Source organism: Hipposideros armiger, unplaced genomic scaffold (assembly GCF_001890085.2).
Source record: "Hipposideros armiger isolate ML-2016 unplaced genomic scaffold, ASM189008v1 scaffold_11, whole genome shotgun sequence".
Taxonomy (NCBI): domain Eukaryota; kingdom Metazoa; phylum Chordata; class Mammalia; order Chiroptera; family Hipposideridae; genus Hipposideros; species Hipposideros armiger.
The window spans coordinates 836,966-860,672 of record NW_017731361.1 but is presented as its reverse complement, the minus strand read 5'-3'; the positions used below and the strand labels follow the sequence as shown (position 1 = coordinate 860,672).

General features: G+C 38.9%; 1 protein-coding gene across 2 annotated transcripts in view; it reads left to right on the top strand.

The window, feature by feature from the left end:
• The window catches only part of KLHL3 (kelch like family member 3), a 256,432-nt gene that overhangs the window by 15,628 nt on the left and 217,097 nt on the right, over positions 1-23,707 (top strand). For both annotated transcript variants that reach the window (XM_019661575.1, XM_019661580.1), the window contains exon 2: positions 4,328-4,477. In XM_019661575.1, coding sequence (XP_019517120.1) covers positions 4,434-4,477 — 44 coding nt within the window. In that variant the 5' untranslated portion in view covers positions 4,328-4,433. The remainder of the gene's footprint in view (positions 1-4,327; positions 4,478-23,707) is intronic.

Here is a 23,707-nt window from a genome sequence, read left to right as displayed (position 1 = left end):
AGTGAGGTAATAGCTACTATTTACAGATTTCCTACTACGTACTTCACATGCATTGTTCCAGGTCTGTTAATCTTCAGGTTCAAACTCTTGCCCTCACTGTCTTCATTGCAAGAAACACTTGGAGGGCTGGGCGAGTGGCACATTGGTTAACAGCTGGCTTGGGACGCCAGAGGGTCCCGGTTCGGATCCCACATATGAGGGCCAGTGACACTGCCCTCCACAGCTAAGATGCTGAACAACACCTCAACCTGGAGCTGGGCTGCCGTGAGTTGCCAGCGACGGCGTAGGCTACAGCCCCTGCTAGTGGGTTGCCATGGGCTACTGTGTGTAGCCAGCAGCCGCAGTGAGTGGCCGTCAGCCGCAGTGAGTGGCCGTCCAGAAGCCGGCGACTGATCTGCCTCACCTGGGAAGAGCCCAGTGATGGTGCCAACTTGGGCCAGTGAAGCAGCGTCCTCCACAACTAGACTGAAGAACAAAACAACAGCAACTTGTCTGTTCCCCTTCCCCCAATTCCCCAGCACTGTTTCCATCCCCCAATCCCCAATAAAAATCTTTACAAAAAAAGAAACACTGGGAGAAGTACCTAGCCCAAGGTCACAGAAGCATGAGGAACTAGCCCTCAACAATATAAACCAATCACCTACGTGTTAGCCATTTGTAGAATGAGGAACTTCACATAGATGACTCCTGATTCCGTCCATCTCTACCATGATATATTTTTCTCAATAAACTCAAATATTACTCAAGAAACCTCTTCTTAAAAGAGATTCCAATATCTTTATTTTGTAGTTAACAGAGGTTACATTTAGTTCTAGGTAGCTAGTCAAGAATGCTGATTTACTAAGTTACATTAAAGTGTATAACCTAAATTTAACTTTAGACTGGTAAAATATTGAGTGGACTATGTTAGATACTGTTAAAACAAAAATTTTTATATGACTTTTATTTTTAGATTAAAAAATTTTTTTTTATTGGGGAACAGTGTGTTTTTCCAGGACCCATCAGCTCCAAGTCAAATAGTTGTTTCAGTCTATTGGGTTGTCAGAAAAGTCGTGATGCATTTTTGCAACAAAAAACATAGAAAAAATACGTCATGTTTTTTCTCACAACCCAATGGTTGTGGAGGGCGCAGCTCAGTAGCCCATGCGGGTATCAAACTGGCAATCTTGGTGTTATGAGCACTGTGCTCTAACCAACTGAGCTAACCGGCCACCCCTAGACTATTTTTTAAATCAATATTTTGATTTGAGGTTTGTATTTGGGGGGTAAGGCTGGTGGTGGGCTGTATTGTTTTAAACATAGCCTGGTTGGCAGATTTACTTACTGAATTACCTTTCCATTTATACACCTGTGCTCTGAATACAAGGACAATTCTAAGACTGACCATGAAGAAACCTGTATCACAAAATGTTTTACATACATATGTTGAGATAGGACACTGAATTCTATTTTTGAAAAAAATACCACTTCTTAAAAATCTTGTGCCATTTGAGCATTGCTGATTTTTTTTTCCAGTAAGTCTCTGTAACAAATCATTAAATACAAACCTAAGCACATAACTTACTGTTTCATCCTTGGGGAAATGCATGTAGGAGGCAAGAGAGAAATGACAGTTAACGTGATTCAGCTCAGAATGCAAGCTCCATGCGGCAGGAGCTTTGTCACATTCACTGTTCTATCTGCAGAACCAAGAACAGTCGTTGAATGAGTTGCATATTAGGTCTGTCTGCCCTTACCATTGTGATTGTAGCCCAGAGGGATTTTCATTGATAGTGCAGAAACCCTCCTTTGGAATCTGGAGCTCACTGTCAGTATGATTGGCTGGTTCAGGAATAGTTGGTGTAAGGTTTATGAGGGTATTGTCTGGATTTTTGTCCCTTGTGTAGCTGTCACAGCTCCAGGGAAAGGAAGCCAGTTTGGGAGAAAATTTCCTCATGGGGAACTTTGGAGAACTCTCTGATTTCTCCACTTCTGAAAAATATAATTAATCACCAGTTCAGATAGAAGCAGAGACTTCCTCTTGGCTCAGGTTGAATTGGAGCAGGGAGATAGACCCTGAAGAGTGATTACCTGGGGAAACTAAGAATCTTGCTGTGGAGACTGCAGTCCCAGCCTCATTTTTTGCAATGCACTTGAATTCCCCAGAGTCTTAAGGAAATGCTTCTGTGATAATCAAGGTGCAGACTTCCTCTGTAAAGGGAAGAGATTGGAGAGTATTTGGGTGCCCTGAATTAGCAAACAAATAGTGTGGGAGGGTGTCAGGGTGAGTTAGGTACTGGGAATAAATAGAGTATTCCTGAGATTGAAAAAACAACATCATCTGGTTAGATTTTTCTGTCTTTGAATGGGCTTATGAAGAGAAATCTTAAAATACAGCCTAAAAGAGTACCAACATGGTTCCTATCACCTGCCTCTCAGACACATCTGCTTTCTCTACTAGACTGAGTTCCTTGAAAGAGGGAATTACGCTTTATTCCTTGATTTCTAGGTTCCTGTAGCTTTAGCGCTTAGCGTAAAGGTCCTAGAGAAAGCTTTTCTGAACTGACCTAAAAATGATTGTTGCCATGGTAGTTAGACTTAATGTTAGTACAGTGATGGGCAGTGTGTGATGGGCACCACAGCTCTTTTCTTAGACAAGCAACAATTTGCTGTTAGGACACCTTTTTACCGCCTCTATGTATAGCTCATGAGTCACAAATACTGTGCCCAGTGGAATTAATGGAAGAACGCATGCTCTGTGAGGGCAGGAACTATGGGCAGTAATGGAACCTGGCCTTAGTCTGTCCTCAGGAAATATATGTTAAATGAATGAATAGATAAATACTATTAAAGATCCAAGTTATCTTGTTTCCTCTGTGGTGTAAGTTCAAGAGTTGGCATAGGGTAGCCCCCAAAATGCTCATGAAGACAAAAGTGATTTAGGATGCTACTTTTGATTTAATCATTTATTATCAAGATGTTGAAAAATTTTGCTTACCAGGAATGGATGATAAACAATCTTCTGAAAGATAAAACAAGAGAACAGAGAATTTAAATCATGACAATTTAGTTGGGAGAAGGGGCCATGTGTATATGAGAAATGACTTGAAGCAAATACAAGGTTGAATGTGATCTGGAGTCACAGACTATAGCTTCTGTAGGAACTCACAAAAAGTGCATAGAGGAACGAACACTGGGCAGGTGCTGGAAGAACTGTATTTTTGTCCCGTTCTGCCACTAAATTGCTCTGTGACTTTGAAAATTACTTTACTTCTCTGGGCCTTTGTTCTTCAGCTCTGAGATAATATCTCTTCTCTGAATGTGAACAGTTGCTGAAACACTAACCTTGAGGCAGCCTTTTTATCCCAAAAGAATCCTTTTCTTTTAATGCTTCTAATTAAAAGAAAGTTGAATATTGCATTATAAAAATACTGTAGTATAACAGTACTGTAGAAACATACACTAAAGGCTAATAATAGTTTTCTCTGGGTAGTGAGAATATGAGTAATTTAAAATTTCTTCTTTATGTTATATATCTTCTAGATTTATTATAATTTGTATTAGTTGCAGAAAATACAGTAAATGTTATTTTAAAAAGAAAGTTATTGTATAATAGAGACGTTTCTTCTTTAATGTGATGTGCAAATGTTCAGTTGTTTTGAATTCATATTTAAATAAATATATTTTCTTCACTTGGTGCAATAACTGTCTTGGGCTTGATCTCTGCCTGCAGCATTTTCTAGCTATGTGACCTTGGGCAAGACATTTAAAGTTTCTGATTTTAGTTTTTTTACTTGTAAAATGGAGATAATAACACATACCTCAAAATAGTGATGTGAGGATTAAAGGAGAAATTGTTTATAAAGTATAAACTCAGTGTTTAGCATAAGAGAAGCCATCATATTTTTTACCTTTCCCTAAATTAGTTATTCGGTAGGACACACAATAAAGTATTTAAAAAGTATTTAAAAAGTTGTGCATCAGTTTTCATTTGTTTTACTCTTTAAAAAATATGTTCTCACATTTTTTTTCTTGTTTGTATGCCAAGAACTCATTAGGAGGATAGTTAAGATTAATTTACGAAAATAATCAGTCTTTTCACAGATATTAAAATTATTGTTTCATCAAAACAAAACAGCTATCTTTTTTGTTGAGGAATATTTGGATTAGAAATAACAATGAACAATACGAATATCTGAGTCTGTAACAATCTATTAAACTTTAAAACATGAATTAGATTTCAAGGTTAATTAGAATAAATAGCAAATTGAGAAGTTTATCATGATACTTCTTTCTCAGAAACCGGAAGTCCTTTGAGTCTGCTATCTGTTCTTTTTCTCTGTACCAGTGAACTTCAACTGTGGCTGTGGCCTGGACTCGGCATTCAAACATGACAAATTGACCTCTTGTTGTAGAGATGTCTTGAAGATGCTGAAGAACAAACAGTTCACAGAATGGGAGAAACTTTCATATACAATGATTTGGGATGCCAATTGCAGTAAGTGTGCATGATTTTTTATCGTAATTATTGACAGCTCACTGTACCTTAATCAAAACAAGGAGCTACTGGGCATTCTTTTGTGCGTTATAGTGTGCTTTACAGTCAGGTATAAGTTACGTATTTCTATCTTAATTTCATAGAGTTGTGTTTATGAGAAAGTTGTTATTCACTCCCCCAAGAGCCATTTTTCAAAATAGAAAACAGATTATTGAAAAGCCTTCACTGTATTATTTTGATGAGTACATATATAGTCACAGATTTAACCTTTATGTTTGGTCAAGTAGCATGTGCAATATTGTAATTTGTTAAGGATTCTGAATCATGACTTAGAGGACTTCCGCCAAAATCTCAACTCTGCCACTAGCTGGTTGAAGCTGATTATAGGGCTCTTAACCTCTGTGGAACTCAGGCTTTGTATCTGTGAAGTAGGACAACCAAAATGCTCAGTGTGCCTTGAGGTTTTGAGACTCATTTCAGATAAATAATCGGAAAACTTTCTTTAAAGAATGAAGAATTATATTGACACATAAAAAGTGTTTATGAACCATAGCTAGTTTAGTCTCACAATGCATACGTGAATGCATGGCATTTCTGGTAAATTTTCCCCTTAAATCCTCATTTACCCCCACACCTATTCCCAGCCTCAGGCCCTCTAGAATTACATTTCAGGTTATAACTTGGCACTGAAACCAGAGAGGGAGTATTGGAGGTCCTTCTATCAGGGGAGACCTAGGTGAGACATAATGATTGCCAGCCCAGCTCTTGAAGCCTGATGCCCAGGGCTGCATATCACAGGAAGGAATTCAGTAGGAAAGGAGGCTTTTAGAGATAATAAGTACATGTGCCTCACAGCGTCTGTTGAAAGCAAGCCTCCAGAATCGATAGTCATGCTCCTTTTAATGACATTGTTTTTAATGTTTCCCATTCTGTACCTGGTACAGGTTAAGTCCCTGTCCTGTTTCTCATTCGTTGGGCCAGCAATGGGCAGTGGTTCCAGTTCTGTCAGTCTTGGAAATTGGGGCGGGGAGGAGGGGGGGTTGGCGGTTAGAGAGCCGAGAGGATTTCAACCTTAGTTTGGTTAGACCTAGCTGATTGAATCCTGCTGTTTGCCAGGGGGTGATAGAATAGCCTTCTCAATTCTGGTCTCTGACTGTGACCAAAGCAGGAAATAGATACTGCTTTGCTCATTGCCTTCTTCAGAAGGGCATCTTATAGCTCGTTGGGAGAATCTGATAAACCTTGGGGTCAGGCAGGAGCATAATCTGCTTGGAGAGGCCAGTGTGAGCACTGCCCTGCAGAACTGGAGGACTGACACAGAGCAAAAGTCTCAAGAGCACAGGACAAACCATGAGTTACTCTGTGACAGGAGTTGCTCTGTGAAAGAAATTCAGTTTCCTCTATATAAATGATAAGCTCTGAGGTCCTTTCTAGTTTCCCCTTTCCTCCTCTTTATCCCTTTGATAACGCCTGTGGTGGACCTGTCAAATGCAGACTGCATCATGCAGTATGGATAGGTTACCTTGGTAACCACAGGGGCGGCGACGCAAGTGGGTCCTGACAGGCTGCTGCAGGGACTCTGCACCTAGGTTAAGAAATAGAAGAGCTCCTGGAATCCGTATTGTCAAGGCCCTGAGACCTTGTTGCATGGTGGCCATGAACCAACTGGATCAGTGTCAGCTGCTGCCAATCCCACCCCGTTTCCATTTTGAAAAGGAAGATGCTTCTAATTTAAATGTCAGTTTGGATGTCTCTGCTCCAGTGCCACCTTTTTTTCCTCTCTCCTCTAGCATTCCATCAGCTGAGATGGTGAAACAGAACACTGGGCAATTACATTTGAGAAATGAGATTGTGTATTAAAAGTTTCTAAATTTTACTGACTAGATTTTTTTCCCCCTTCCTCCATACAGTTGCTCTTGTATCTTTTAGGTTTTTGAAAATGCATCTCGCCGCCTGTTTTTAAGTAGGGAATTAATTCCTTGGATGGTTGGAATACTCTGTTATGGGACTGAGCTTGTAGAAACAACTGTCCCTTTTGGTCTGGCACACAGACAAATGGCAGACCCACAGAGTTACCAGGGAGTTATTTCTGAGACCCATGGATTTCCTTGTTATTCTTTTTGAGTGGAGACTCTCATGTATACTATTCTACTTTTCGAGAAAGTTGCATTAATCAGTGCAACTTCTCCTCTGGGCCTGTGCCTCTATTACTGGGACCCCCTCAGAAGGCTTTGAAAGCCAAACCTACCCTCTGGGGGTCCATACACAAGGGTTGGACTAAGGTAGAGTAACTTGATCTGATGGTGGAGTTTTCGTTAACTGGGGAACTGATGGTCAGCGAAACTTGGGTGCTTTTCTTCTTTATCCTGTGGGGGAAACAAAACCAAACACAATCCAGTGAAAGAAAAGTTAGAAGCGGCTTTGATAGAAATGCCTAACTGTATACGTTTGAGTGTATCACACTTTTTTTTTTTTACCTATAATACTATTTTTCTTTTGATTTGCATAATTTCACCTTTTTTTCTTTTTGATCCATTATTAGTGGATTATGGCTCCTAATAGTTTCACTTTAAACTTCCTCTGTCTTTGTCTGATAATCAGTGGGCTTTTACTAAACACTTAAATTGTGCCCAAGAAATAACTTACAAAAATAATCACTTTAAAGTATGGGAATATTTTTGGTACATTTTTTATTTTATTTTATTTTTTAAGCTGAGCCATCCTGCCACCTGTTGGCAGCTCAGCGGCTGCTCAGCTCAGGCCGGGAATTGAACCGCTGTTGCTCAGAGCTCAAGCTCTTGAGCGAGCTCTTAACCAACTGAGCCACTCAGCCGGCACTGAGCCACTCAGCCGGCACTTTGGTACATTTTTTTAAAGTAGAATTCCCCCTATATTCATATGCAGCAAATGCACATTGACATGCAGATTATGTACTTACTCTGACATTTTTGTAGCATGTTCCAAACCCCGAAGAAAACGTTTTCTTCCCTGGGTATCTAGAAAGGGTAAAAAGACATTTTGTCTCAATTTCACTGGAATTTAGTAAAATTTGGTTCAAGTATTCAAACCAGGACCAGCAAACTAGTTAGTTACAGACAACAGGTCAATTCAGAACATATGAATTCTTGACTAAGATGCAACAACTTTAATATTCTCAGTTGAAAAACTCCGGATGTTTACCTTCACAGAGCAATAACACTTGCACCTAGAAGAGGCACTGAGTCGTTTCCCAAAAACATCATTTCAGAGGGCATATGTTAGTGCTTGTGAATTTGTGTTTTCATCTGAAGTCTTCAGCATATTTGTTATAATAAGAAATCCAATGAAACACATTGCTGTGTTTACTGTAAGAAAGGATGTCATCAATGTTTGTATTATCTCTGTGAGGACTTAGTGGAGAAATATATCTCAGTTCTTAGTATCGTGAATAATTGGGCTTCTGTGCTACTAGTTTAGTTTTTCCTCATAGATACTGTGAATCGCAGTATTGGTTGTATTTCCTTCTGTGTTAGCTACTTGCAAGTCTAGAGCTCACTTTATAGCCAATAATTCAACGGAGATTAGAGTCAGGATCGCCTAGATTTGTAACCTGATAGTTTTTTTTTTCTACTGTATCTATGATAGTTTATGTACCCAATCCAACATTTAGATCACATGACCCCACAAAGAACTTTTATATTATTTTCAGATAGAAAAGGTAGATTGGAAGATGTAGACTAGCCTGAATAACAAAATATTATAATATCCAAAAAGCCACTAGTTTGTGGAAATGGAATATTTGAGATTGTAACTATTCCAGAAAATCCAGGCTGTAAGGTCACTTTACACTATAGAGCTTCAATAGAAAAAAATATATATTTCCCATTTAAAAAAATATTTTATATATAGTGTTTGATATCATCATTAGGATTAGATTTTTCTAATCTCAATATATAATTTTATGATACTTGGTGGATTTTTTCAATCTTTAAAAGCTCCTTTATCATCTTGAAGTTTTTTAACCATTTTAGGCTTAATTTGCTTTAGACTAAAATTTGATGATATAAAAGATTTACTAATACTATTTTATATTTCATTTCTTAATGTGGATAGTGGCTACAGAGTGTACATTTTATTATGAAACTGTACATAACATTATATTTACTCCTTTCTATGTATATAGTATTATTAGAATATGCTACAGAAATGTCAGAGTGAGATTAAAATAAATCTGAACTGGAACTACTTTTTTTTTTAAGGGTTGGTTGGTTTTTCATTTTCAAGTAACAGAGTTATTCTTTGGTAGTTCAAAAGAAGATAAGTTCAATTCTGGGAGTGTACATGTGCTAAAGGGATTGCAAATGGGCACAGTTTATTTTTATGTCCAAAATTAGGCATGGGGTCTATACTCACAGACTCTCTAAACAGGGTTGAATCAAACCTTGAGAATTGTTGGCTGTATTTATTTGACTTGGATCATTTTTCTGCTGAATGAAAACTTCACAAAAACTCGAACTCTTGAATTGGTGAACACTTCCTGATGTCTCCTATGCCAAGACCTCAGGAGCAACACAAAGGAGTTTGGAGTTAGCTGACCCAGTGGAACTATATGAAAAGCTCAGTAGTGCAAAGATGCATAATAATAATATAGGTACCATCTTAAATAATGCCATAAGACATCAGAAACATTAATGTCGTAAGATATTAAATTGTGCCAATGATGTGACAGGACAGCACATAATCACCCCACAGGCTGTTAGAAGCAAGTGCTATGACTTCAAAGGAGACAGAAGCTTGACTGGCGTAGGAAAACCTCCTGCTTAGGGTGGACCTTCAGCTGGACTTTGACGAATGTTAAAATTGAAAATCATGAGTTGTGTATGCGTGTGAGTTGGAGATGGGAGTTAGAGATGGGATGAATAGTGGTGGGGGATGGATAGAAAAAGGAAGTAAATAACATTTATGGAACATTAAACCATGTGCCAGATACATGCTTATCTCTTTATCTCATACGTGGGAAAGCATTCTATAACCATTCAGTGGTGTGGAACGCTCGGTTTAGATTGCCTGGATTTGTACCATTTATTAGGTATATTAAGTATCCCTCTAAGCCTCCGTTTCTTGATTTGCAAAATAGGTTCAATAATAGTGTTTATTTCTAGAGTTTAAAAAAAAATTTTATTGAGGAGCAGCCATGGTCATTGGTTACACATTGCTTTCATGCTACAATGGCGTAGTTGACTCTTTTAAGGAGGGCGCAGCTCACAGTGGCCCATGTGGGGCTCGAACCAGCAACCTTGATAGTATCAGCACCACACTCTAACCAACTGAACTAACCCGTCACCCTTCTAGAGTTGTTTTGAGGATTCAATGAGCTAGCCCACAAAAGCACTCATAACTCATACTGTGCCACCTATCAAGCACTCAATAACTATTAGCTGTTATTACTATTGTGATGGTGGTGGTTATATGTGGATCCACGTGAAGTTCCACCTTTCCTCAGAGGTTTCTAATCTAGCTTTCCTTGACTTTTTTCCCTTGTGAATTTATAACCTCTATAAAACACTTTTGTTTTTAGCTATTTACCATTGTGCACTTTCATTTGGAAGTGTCTTAAGATCAGGGATCTTTCCATCTGTCTCCCATCCGCAAAGTACGTAGCCCAGTCTCAAACACATAGTAGGTGTGGAGTTGATTAATTTTATAGATTATTGCATAGGGAGAGACTTTTAATAGTTGTGCTAGGGGGGATGTGTTGCTTTGCACTGTTTCCCTCAATCCCATCCTACAAATAAAAGTAATTGATAATAGAAAGATTCCTCCTCTTCTGATCTCGGCAGTAGGTCCTCACACCATACCAGCCATCTCTGGTGAAGTTAACCAGTTACAGAACTGCCGACCAAGAGAAGATAAGGGAAATCTTTTTTTTTTTTTAAAGGAAAAAGTATTTGAAGATTTTATTTTTGGCTTTCAGCATGAAAGAGTCTTTGTTCCACTTTACCAGTTTTTTTAAAATTATTTTTTATTGTGAAATACACATTTTTTAGAATTAGTTTCAGCTGTACAACACAGTGCAATATACTTTTTACCCCTCGAAGTGACAACCCCCCTCCCCCAACCCGCCGCCCCCCTTCCCGCCAATATCATACATATCTATTGCAATTCCCTTGACTCCACTCCCACACTATACTCCACGTCAGATAAGGGAAATCTTGTCTAACATCTTCAGACAATAAAACAATAAGGGTCAGAGAGATTATATTATTTGTTCAAGGTCATGCAATCTGTTGGTAAGAGTCAGGATTATAGTCCAAATCTCCCGACTTCTAGTGCAATCCATATAGACCTCTAGCAAATGGATTCTTTCTATAATAGCAGAAAAATTTAAAATGTAATAATTAAAAAAATTAGTCTGAGTCGTTGAGACTGGTGATTTTTTTCCTTTTACCAGAATAATTTGTATTTATGGTTCTGAATTCACTGGGTGATGGAACAGCCCTTTTCCTTTGTATGTAAGCTCCATGAGGGTGAGACATGGTCTGTTCTGTTCACTCCGGTATCCATGGTGCCTAGAAGAGTGCCAGGCACATAGACGATGCTCAGTGAGTAATTGTTGAATGAGCGGATTTGCCTTGTTGGCAATAGTGGCTGAGACTTCAGTGGAGAATGTTTGTGGCTTCTAGAGATTCTAACCTTTAAATATCAGACCCTGGAGAGAAACCCTATAAATAGCAGGGAAACTGGCTGTGACAGGAAGATAAAAATGAAATGCTTCCCTCAGGGGAAGAGACAGTTTAAGTGAGAGTGTATGGAACTTCTTAGAAGAAACATACCTTACACATAAATACAAGCCCAGTTGGTTCAAGAGGCTAGAATTTCCTCTAAGCCCCTTTGCATGTCTCAAAGGAGAAGCTAGAAAACATCAGCAGAATAGTTTTGGTGGTAGATAAGATTCAGATTTTTGCCCACCTTGAAATTGGTCCATGTCCCTAGGCCAGTAAGAACAAAAAAGAGAAGACCCAAGCCTTATAAAGGGAAGGTAATACTAGGACCCCCTAACATTCCAGGTGTTTTCAGTTCTAACCATGAACAATCAACCTCATGGGCCAGGCTTCAGACAGCTCATGTTATCATTTAACCCATGGGGCAAGGCAGCTAAACAGGACTTCCCATCTCCTATTCCTGGCCATACCACTGGTTAGCATGAGTTAAACAATCTATGTCTGAAGATTGTATAGAAATGGATAAAAATATAGAGGCCAGCCATGTAGTTTGAGGGAGAGAGCATTAGTTCAGGATTGAGGAAATCTAGATTTTGGTTCTAGATCTGTCATTAATTAGTTACATGACCTTGGGCAAAACCCTTTGGGATCTTAGTGATCTCATATCTAATGAGAAGTGAGATGGTCCCTAAGGTTTCTTTTAGATCTGTTTTTTCTTTTAAAATATTTTTTAAACCTCAGGGTTTAATCAGGCTTTAAAATCTCTGATTTTCATAATAACCAGAATAGATGAAATTTCATGAGAGGTTAAGAGAAAGAAAGATGAACATTGGAGCTAAAAGCAAAAGCAGTCAGCACTTAGGGCTGTGGCTTAGGCGGCCACTCCAGATTGCAGAGGTTTGAAAGGTGAGCTGAGCTTTAGAATTACTTAAACAGTTTAAAATGTTATTTATTTATGAAAACAAGTCTTTCAGAAATCACTGGGTAAGTGAGAAAAGAAAACCAAACACGCCAACCACTCCCCCTTTCATAAAAGGAATACTTTGTAAAAGAAAGCTCCCTCTTAAGGATTGAGTTCTCTTGCTAAAGCCACTGTAGTCTTCTTCTTTTTTTTTTTTTTTTTTTAACTTTTAACCCACACAAAAATTTATTCTCTGGAGACTTAAAATGCCATTAAAATCTTCTGGGATAATAATTTTAATAGTTGTTACATTGTTTACACAGAGGTCAGTAATTTCTTTTTGTAATACAATTATACAGAAGGAAAAAGGCACTGAAGACAACCGGTGTATATAGATAGTAGGAAAGTAGATATGAGAAAAATGCAACCTATAGCACATTTTCAATTCCATGAAAATGATTAGATATATGATCATTCTGTAACATGAGTTGTTTCACACACACATCTGTTTATATTTTTGACCAAAAATGAATACTGATATGTAACAATAATGCAACACTGTTGCTAACCATACAGACACTTTTATATTTTAATAAGATCCATTAATAGTGTAGAGTCACTGGAAAGTATGTTGGAGACAATTTAAGACCACGGGAAATGTTAATCAGCAGTGCATTTCTTCAGGTTCTTTAATAGGGTTTTGCTTACAGAGCATTTAAACGTCATCACACATTTATATACATTATTAGAAAAATAAGTTAGAAAGCTCTGTAGAAACTATACTGTTAAGGAAGCTTCTTGCCTCAAAAAAATGAAAGAAAGGAAGGAAATAAGGGAAGAGGAGGCAAGGAAAGTGAAGGGAAAGGAGAGAGGGAGGGAGGGAGGAAGGTAAGATTTTATTCAATATTATATTGAGTAAAAGATTCCACTTATTGAGTGTTCCATAAAATTACATTATTTTGAGAAATAAAACACAATGCAAGAGCACTGAACAGTAATGAACATCATGGTTTAGAAAAGGGATAGATCCCAACATTTATCAAGACCCTTAAACGCATGTAGTACCCTTAAACGCATGTAGTAACTGTTCTCCATCAAGACTAATTGAACTGAAAAGTAATATTGATACTTTTTTATTTCAAAACTCTGGTAAAAATCCAAACTTTGGTTATGACAATTTTAAAGTTTCCTCAGAATTGTTGTCACTACGTTATTTTTGACACAAAAACAAGTCCTCTCAAATCATACAGAAACATAATTTTGTAATGCAAGCTACTACTGGTAATTTTCTCTTAGTAAATTTAGAGTAATGTTTATAATTTCAAAATACTGTGTAGTTATTCGTTATTTTCTATCTGCGGGAAACCACTGTAGTCTCTATATTTGATTTTCATGTATTTTCCTCTGGGAATAGAAAAGAAGGTTTTTAAAAGAAAAACCCTTTTGCTGGACTGCTATAAAATAATATCACACTCCAGAGTATTAGGATGAAAATGTGGATTCAGAATGCACGTAGGCTGTACGTGTGACCTGTCCTGAAGTGTTCCTTCTTGATTTTTGGTAGCACTGGGGGTGTCCTTGAGAGAAAAAATAGCTAGGGATTTTTCTCTGGTGATGAGTTACGCTAGCAGGCCTCATGTCTCACGTAAATGGTAACCTTTGCTGAGTGTAACCCTAGCTCTTTGTAAAGAGAACAGAATTAGACTCTACCAAATGAAGAGTCCAAGACCTTGGCAGTCTTACCCTGGAAAGATGACAAGATACATAGAGTTCATACAAGTGAACAATGATGATGCCTTTATAACATTGCCTGAATAGCTAGGATGTTTGCAGAGCTATGCTAGCTTCCTGGGTATAATGTAGGAGCAGTGGTCTGAAAAATAGAACATTAGATCTATTTAAAAGTGAACAACTGAAGAATCCGATAGTAGCTGCATTAAGCAAAAATTGGGGAAAGAGAAGTGAGGTAAGGCAGGTTAGCAACATGTGTTTGAAATGTTTTAAAATGTCACGTTAGTGAGACTACTTAGTGAAAATTCACACAATAAAATAATCAGTGAAAATCCACACAATAAGCTAAACTTGGTGTACTCCATTTAAATGTTATTTGATTTTTTTTTTAAAGATTTTATTGGGGAATTGAGGGAGGGGAACAGTGTTGGGGAATCGGGGAAGGGGAACAGACAAGTTGTTATTTCTCAATCTTCATTGTGGAGGGCGCCAGTCACCATCTGGCTTCCCATCGGCAGCTCGTGGCCTCTAAGCTCAAGGTACTGTGTTCAATCTTAGTTATGGGTGGGCATAGCCACCATCCCATGTGGGAGTCAAACCAACCAGCAGCCTTGTTGTTAAGAGCGCACGCTCTATCCACTGAACCATCCGGGTGGCAGTTCAGCTCAAGGTGCCAAGTTCAGTCTTAGTTTTGGGTGGGCATAGCCACCATCCAATGCAGGGAGTCAAACCGGCAGCCTTGTTGTTAAAAGCACACGCTCCTATCCACTGAGCCATCCAGGCGGCAGCTTAGCTCAATGTGCCGAGTTCAGTCTTAGTTGCAGATGGGCCTAGCCCACCAGTGAACAGGCAGCCTTGTTGTTACACTAGCTGAGCCATTCTGCCACCTGTTGGCAGCTCAGCGACAGCTCAGCTCAGGTGCAGCGTCACTGGCCCATGTGGGAATTGAACCGGCGGCCCTGTTGCTCAGAACTTGCGCTCTTAAGCCAACTCTTAACTAACTGAGCCACTCGGCTGGCCCTACTTATTTGATTTGATATAGAAGTTTATTGTGCTGTTCCAGTTCATTTTCTTTTGTTTATAAGTTTTGCCTATTTTAGATTTGTTTTAAATGTTTGTTTATCTATTATTTTATAACAGATGCCGTATTAAGTAACCTTTATTCACAAAAAGATAATTAATTTGAAGTGTCCACAAAGCAACAGGTGTTGTGAAAGATACTTGTTTTTTTATTTTGTATTATACCTAACAAGAGCAAGAGGAGGAAGAAAAACTAGTTCAGGAAAAAGGACACGAGTTAAGTCCGGAAAGGAGTTGTGGGTTGTGTGTATGTATGATGACTTCCATCATTTTCTGAACAAGTCTAGAGCTTCTGCTTTCTATAGCCTGCTGGTGTCAGTTGCTGTAAAAATGAATGAATTTGACTTGTGAGCATATTCAAGCTGTTTGAAGAGAAGATGATATTTGACATCAACTGAGTATTTTGATGATTTTGAAAAGTCTTAAGGACATTTTGGTACATGGGAAATTGTAAACACTCACTTTACCATTTCTTCCTGAGTTTATCGAGACCATTTTCTAGCAACAACGGACTTTTATTTTTCCAGATCTCTTGATTTTTTTTTTTAACCATACTGTCTTCATGTTTGGCTCTGTCTGTCTTTTGTTCTTCTCTCTCTTGCTTTTCAGAAAAAGAAATTGCCTCTTTTTATTTTCAACACTTTAATGTGAAGGGCGAGCTATTGTTTTCCAGATAACTAGAAATTTTTCTTGATCATACTTAATGTTTGGCGTCTTCCCCAGTGTTTTGTCAAATTTCTTGATTTTCCACAGTGCCAAGTAGGAGATCTTTGCCATGGGGACTATCAATCATGTCTCTCCATGGAGTACAGTACTTACTGTCCTGGTTCTCATCATTCCCCCAATGGCTAAATGGTGTTTTGATATAAAACCACTTACTCTGTAAGGTATTTTAAATACTAGCTAGCATACAGATTTCTATTTGGATATTTATGTGGCTCAACCCTTACTGTACTTTTTTTCCTGTTGTCAAGGTCCACAGGTCCCTGGCCTTTCTCGGACTGCTTCTCCATCAAAGGAAATGGTGCCTGGTCATGAATTAGAAATGTCACGATTTCCTTCCCCTGATGCTGAGGTCCTAGTGGCTTGGGCACAACTGGGACATACTTTGAAACTCTTGCTCACGGAGGGGCTCTTTTGGGGCATATAATCCTTCTCCTGTGACTTGATGTTTTAGATCAGGAATTTGAGAAGCATTAGCTGGGTGGTTCATCTCTGATCCATGTGTTGTCAACTGGGGCACCTGAGCCTCAAAAACGCATTTTTTCCAAGGTGGTTTCTTCACTCACATGTCTGGCACCTTGGTGCTACTTTGTGCTTTCCTGTCTGTCTGTCTGTCTCTCCATATGGTGGCTAATCCCCTAAGGCCTCTCCAGGTGGTGTGGGCTTTTTACAGCATGGTAACCTCAGGGTAGCTGGCTTTTGCATTTGGAATCTTAGGGTTCTAAGAGCAAGGGTTCCAAGAATCATGTCTCTTCTAAAGAAAAACTTCCCCCACTTTGTTTTTTAGTGATTTCAATTATGACAGCACAGGAACTAATTTTAAAAGACCCAATTTGTAGAATTCTTCTAAATAAAAAATTCAGCCCTTAGGGCTCAAATACTGAGCTAAACAGATGATTGGTTTGAATTATGCGGCAAGCTACTTTTTACTTTGAATTGTTAGAGTAAACTAACAATTGAATTTAGCTAAAGATGGGGTTTAGGTGTTTTTTTTTTCTTACTTGGGGATAAAATTTGGAAATTGAACCAGTCCCGGGGCAAAGGAGCCTTGGTGGCAGAGGCCTAGACTCCGGGAGAATAATCTCCAGTACTTCCCGTCTCACTCTGCAGTGCCTGCGGTGACTGTGCTGATGACAGATGTCAGGAGAAAAGTTTCCTGGAGTTAACAGCCTTACTGTCTTGGAAGCAGTCAAGTTTCAGTCCAGCTTTTGGCCAAGCTGCCCAGGCCTCAAAGTTTGTACTTTGCAAGCTCTCCCCCCTGTTTTGTCTGCTCCCTCCCCAGCACCCTGTCCCTCACAGTTAGTGTTTTCTTCATTTAGATTTAGGCCTCCAAAGCTACCACTTACTCAGGCCCACATCAAAACTCATCTGTTTTATACTAATCTCCTGATAGACTGGTTCGGGCAAAGACACAGATTTATCCATCAGTACATTCCACCTCTCCGTTTGTCTTTAACAGGAAGAGCCATTACTTTAACCCAGATGACACCTCCTGTGGTGGCAGTTTGAAGCAGACAAGCCAATTATCATCATGTTGGAGGTGGGAGGGATTAGTTTCCTTCTAATGTCTTTCACATCCTGCTACATTCAAAAGACACTGACATTTAACCCTAAAACGATTATTTCTTTTGTTATGTAACCTAAAATAGAAAGAGGAACTGTCCTTTTTGATGCCCCTGGCTTGAGTACATAAGTTTTCATAATATAAGATCAGGCCCCATTTTTAAGAGAGGCTGTTCCATGCCCGTTTGCCCTGCACACTCACACGCACACAGAGTTATTGCATGAGGCATAGTGTGTGGGCAAGGACAGCTAGCACCAGACTGTCGTTAGCTGGGAGCCGGGTTACCCACCACATGGGCAGCTGTGTGTACCTGGAAGAGCCCTAGACTGGAAGGAGAGTCTAGCATTAAGGAGGCTTTGCAAATTAAGAATAAGGCAAAATACCATGCACAGTCCTCTCTGTGAACTTGAATTTTAGCAATTGTAAAATGAGGTTGATCACCAAGGCACTGTACTAACCACTTTATATGCATTTTTGTCACTCATTCTCCACAAAAACCCAAGATGTAGAGATATTATTATTCTCCTTTTACACATAAGGAAACATAAACTTAGAGGTTACACAAATTGCCCAAAGTCACATAGCTAGTAAGCAGTGGAGAGAGGAATAAATCCACACAGTCCATCTCTGGAGCAGAGAGCTCTTAACCTCTACTATAAGAAATACACTTCCTTGACCTTCTAGCAAATCAGGAGGAAAGAAGACCTAGGTCTAAGGAGAAACCGGAAGTTCTACTTTATAGCTCGCCTTTTGGTTGAGGAGGGCCCTTATGAGGATATGAACAGAAGTGTCTGCCAGTAATCTCGTGCACAGGACACTGGGTCAGAAACTTAACTCTGACAGTGGTCTCTGCTTATTGCTTAGATGTATGAGAAAATATATGTGGTATTGAGATAAATTGAATTGGACAGTGTGTAAAAAGCTTTGCAAAATGTGAGAGAGATGTGTGGTAACTGCAGTGATTCCATTTTGAGATGTGAAATAGCTTTAGTTCAAAGCTTACATCAGAGGTCTTGGCGGAGGCAGAACTGAAAGTGCGTTCAGTAAATGAAAGATTTAAGAGGCCCAACGGGCAAATTCTCACTAGGTCCAGACCGCTCACTATAGAATATGATGTAACGATACTCCAGTTCTTTCAAGAAAGTTACTGAAGGATTATACAAGGGGAGGGAAAGAGGGTGATTATGATAGGTTAGTAGGACAGATTTCTTTCCTGACTTTCTTCTTTTAGCACAGTTTAGTTTAGCTCACTGTCGCCTTGGCAATGTTGGACTGTGTCAGATACTGAGAAGCTGAGTCCATAGCAGGGAGAGAAGTGTGGCAGTGACAAGCTCGTGAAGGCAAGGGGCAGTGTGGAGTGCCAGGGGGTTGTGGGGGCGGGGGTGTCATGATAGACATGTATGGAGCAGGAGCTTTTCAGGGAGGTTGTAGAGAAGCTGGGCTTTAGAGAGAGCTAAAAGAGGAAGTCAGGCTTTGCAGCTTCGTACTTAATCCCTGGTTCGTACAGTCACGCCTGGGACAGTGCAGAAGTGCTGTCCCCTAGAATCATAAAAGCACTGAATATTAGAGCCCAAAATGACCTTGGAGCCCGTCAAGTAAATTTAGCCCTTCAGTTTTGGTTTAAAGGGAACATAGAGTGATTGATTTAAAAACAATTTTGATATTCATGTCAGGCTTTAGTATCACTTTGTTTTGCAGCTTTCTTTCCTGTTAGAAACCCTATCCATAAATGATCCTATGTGTGTATGTCTGTTTGGGTTTGTTTGTGTCTATGCTGGGCTTGGTTTGTCAGACAATAGAATGAAGGACGGTGATTTTGGTTACCTTTTAAGCTGCAGAACTGAAACCAAATCAGTCAATCTGTAGGTCTCTATTGAATATCCACTCAATGTATTCCTTTGTTTCTGAGGGTTGGACAGTATATCTTAGGCACATAATTTGGATATCCCTTTGCTTTCCAGGTGCTCACATGCTCTGTAGGGAAATAAATAATGACGATAATAGCCCCTCAAGCACCATGGAAAAGCATTTGATCATTTCACAGTGGTTCTTAAAATTTAAGGTGCATATGCCTCACCTGAGAATCTTGTTAAAGTGCAGATTCTGATTCTGTAGGTCTAGGTTGGGGCCTGAGATCCTGCATTTCTCACCAGCTCCCAGATAAAATTGATGTTGCCGGCCCATAGACAACACTTGGACAGATAGCATGAGCAGAGTCTTAACACTGGTTAAACTGTGAGGCATGCACAGTGGATAGCAAGTCAGTCAGCTTGGCAGGAGACAGAAGGTTGGGATCAGATCTCAAAGAGCCTTGAGCACCAGGGTAAGGATTTAAATGATATTATGTATTAAGGAATCATTGCAGGTTTCTGTACTGGTTATACAGTGACACGATAGGACCTGTACTTAAGGGAGATTTGTCTGTCATGTATAGCACAGGTCGGGTGGAAGTTTCTATTAGGTATCAAGTCCTAGAGGTTCAACTCCTGGCCTTTAATGGCAAGTGAGAAAAATTTGCAGAAAGGAGAGAGGAGAGGACTGGCAACAAGGACGCTGCCTGCTTTACATACTGGCCCTGGGGGGCTGCCGGGGCGGGGCTGGGAAGTTGTTTGGGTCATAAATCTCATTAGCCCGCCCACATTCCAAGATCCCTGCCATTCCCTGTTTATTTAAGGATGCAACCATAAACCATGTATTTGGTAAACTTTTCTGGTAGATCTAGCTCAACACAATGTATTGAGTGCCAGGTGCAGTGCTTTGCTATCTCAGGTATCTGTATATCTACCTTCCAGAGTGTCTAATACGGGGTCCTGCCCTTCATCAAATTCATTGTAGTGTTAATGGGTGGATGAATTTTGCTTAACGCTCCTATTTTAACTTAATATAAAATAATACACCCTCGGTTAGACTATTTAAAATGCTGGGACATGATAAATACAAAATATAGGATAGTGATTACAGCTGGGGGAAGATGGGGCAGGGTGGGGGGAAGTTAGGGGAGGAGGACATACATAATGTGAGTTATTGGTATTGTTCTAGTTCTTGGGTTGAGTAATGGGATTTATTATTAAAAATAAAATAAAGCAGTAAATAAAATAAAGTAGAAGAGGGGCATGCATGTTAATTCAATTCAAAATATGAATTATTATATGTGTTATGTATCTGAGGTCCATTTTTTTGGGGGGGGGGATGACAGTGTGTTTTTCCAGGACCCATCAGCTCCAAGTCAAGTAGTTGCTTTCAATCTAGTTGTGGAGGGTGCATCTTTTAATGCCCCATGTGGGAGTCGAACTGGCAACCTTGCTGTTATGAGCACTGTGCTTTAACCAACTGAGCTAACCGGCCGTCCCCTGAGGTCCATTTTTTAAAAACTACATACACACACATTTACATAGTCAAAAGTAATAATATATTCAATTATAAACATAAAAATAATCATGGAGAATCCATCCTATCTATAGGGTTTGACAAAAGTAAGAGAAGGAAATTAAAATCACCACTTCAGCCTACATCTGTGGAGGGCTTTTCTGTGCAGTATATAAAAATGCAGATAATTTGAGTAGTTATCTTATGTTTAGCCTGAGGCTTGGTGAGATCAGGTAAGGCAGTAGCCCCAACAAAATGTACTAATATTCTACTATCTAAATTTCTGTTCACTTAGTAATTCACATAGTGCCTTCCCACGTCAGAACATGCCTCCCTATCATTTACTCAGTGTTACATCCTGGGATTCTTGAACCTGAGGTCAGAAGTCCCATTTTGAATTTAATGTCCTCAGAGTATTGTCATGCTTAATATTCTCCTGACATTAGATCTTATGATATTAAATATTTCCAAGTCATTAAAATGACACCAAAGTATGAAGAAATATACCCTGGAAGGTCAAATCCATTTTCAAAATAAAAGTGATATATGGAAACAGTCCCCATTTTATTATATGTCCTAGTAAATGAATGGAATTCTAGTCAATTCTACTGAACTATAGGAATTACCAATTTTCAAAGAATTAGAATACTTAATAAAATATAGTCAGTAGTAAAACTACTCTGAATATAATTTAATTCTTTTGATTCATAAGGTACTTCTAGGTACTTGGGATGTTTTATGCAAATGAATTTTCCAGAAAATTGAAACAAACCTATGAGTGCCAAAAAGATTTTTAAAAATAAAAGTAGTAGATGCTTAGGATGAAAATTCTGAAAATTAAAAGAGTTTATAAGGTATAATATGAAAAGTAAAAGTTGACTCCAGTCTCCAATTTCTACTATTAACTTTAACCGTTTCTTAATATCCTTCAAGATATAATTATACACATACACAATTATGTATGTAACCTTATTGTTTCATAAATGGAGTCATACTCTGTGTGTGTGTGTGTGTGTGTGTGTGTGTGTGTGTGTGTGTGTATACACCTTGCTTTCCACTTAATATATCTGGGTCATTTGATAGCAGTATATAAGCATCTAATTTATTCTTCTAAATTCCTACATAGAATTTTTTTTTATAATAGAAGGTTTATAATAGTTTACTTAGCTCTCTGTTGAAGAATAGGTGGTTTGTTAAAAACGATACTTAAGTGATCATCTTTATAAATATACCTCTGCATACTTTTCTAATTATATCTGTGGCAGTGGGATTACAGGGGGAAAAGCACATGCATTTTAAATTTTAATAGTTACGGCCAAATTGCCCTTTTCTAAAATGGTACATTCTCAGTAGTTATTTGAGAATAACTTCCTTATAATCCTCATAATATGACATCTCACTGTTTTGTAGACTTGCATTTATTTCATCATAAATGAGTTGCACATTTTTGTGTTTATTCGTCACTTTTGCTTTCTCCTCTTGTAAAATGCCTGTTGAGAAATACGACCTTCCAAATTGAACAGAGAACATTCACAATGTATTTTATAGCTACACTTTTACAATTAGACTATTCAAGGTGAATATTTAACTAATCTTTTAGAATTCTGAGATTATTCTTTGTTATTGTTATTTTTTACACAATACATTGTCACACCCGGTATCTAACATCAAGATGATGACGTTTGATCTTTCCTATTTGATTTAATGAGTAGTTGTACCTTACCCAGACTTAAGTCTAACTTGAGCCTCATGCAACTTTGGAAAATTCTTGTAGGGGAAAACTCCAAAAAAAATTGGGGGAGGGTTGTGATAGTTGACATCACTCACTCCCTCTGTGAAAATTTTCTTCCCACTTCGTGAGAAATAATCTTGGAAATAAATTTGTACCCAGGGGAATACATGAGTTTGGGGCTCATGGTTTTTGGGGGGATCTATATGGTATCTACTGCATTGTGCCTGCTTAGGAAGTGTCTAAGAAAAACAACAATATGCTGGTATTTGGTTTGTCAGTGGCTCAGGGCATCCGTGGGACATAGAGCTTAATTCTTGCCGAGGAATATGATCCTCTCTTGATTCTAATTTTGTCTTTGTTGTGCAGTTTTTAAATAGGAGGACAGCTGGTGTTGGATAAATCTGTCCTCACAAGCTGTATGAGATTGAAATAAAATTAAATATTTGGGGTTAAATTCTAATGCAAAAATGTGGAAATGACTGATTAATCTTTTGATAGTTCACTTTCTGCATCTTGGTGAATTCTAGCAGTAGTCCAATTTGAAGTTTAAGATGAGCAGAATGTGTGCCCTAACGTTTCATGAGATGTAAAGCAGAGTTCTTGCTTTTCACCCCATCTTCCACCCCGCTGGTAAAAACGGTAGGCTATACATACCTGTTTTTGTTAGCAACCTCTTTGTTTTTCGCCCTTGAGTAAAATGTTGCTACTAATGAAATAGTGAGGCCCACACTTCTACTTGGGTCGGGATAATAATCCTATGTTAACTCAGAAAGGTTGTAAATGATGGGACCCCAAGCTCCTAGTAAATTCTCCCCCAGGTGACTAAATGTCTTGCCAATAGCTAAGAGATAAATAAGGGTGGTGAGCTCAGAGAACATCAGGTTGCTGGCTTTTCTTCAGCCGACTGGATTATTAAGGTAGAAAAACACTAAAAATAGACCAGGGCACAAATTCTCCTGCCAGGGTTTGAGTATTGAGATAACTTGTCTTCTCGGCTGATGTTGACATCATCCATTCTCCTAATGCATTGTGCAGATAGGAGCCAGAATGACAAACGGATTTGGCCATGGACTAGTGTCAGTAAACTTCTGTAGCCCTGTCCTGATATACTTGCTGTTGCTCAGTTAATTAGCCCCTCTAACTCCTCTAGGACGCAGCTGACTACATCAAGGTGAGAACTTGACACCAAACTCAGGGCCAGTCTCAGGGGAAATCATTTGATCCCTTTTAGTTTCAAGTATACCTTTGCTAGGACTCTTCCATGTCAGTTGAGTGTCAGTATTTCCCTCCAAGGGGTCACATACCACCAGAGTTGCGAAAGTAGGAAGACCTCTCAGGAGCTCAGTTCTAGGACCGGATGATTTCACAGTGGTCCAAATAACCTACATGGTGTAAAGATTCTTTTTTTTTTTTTTTTTTTTTTTTTTTTTTT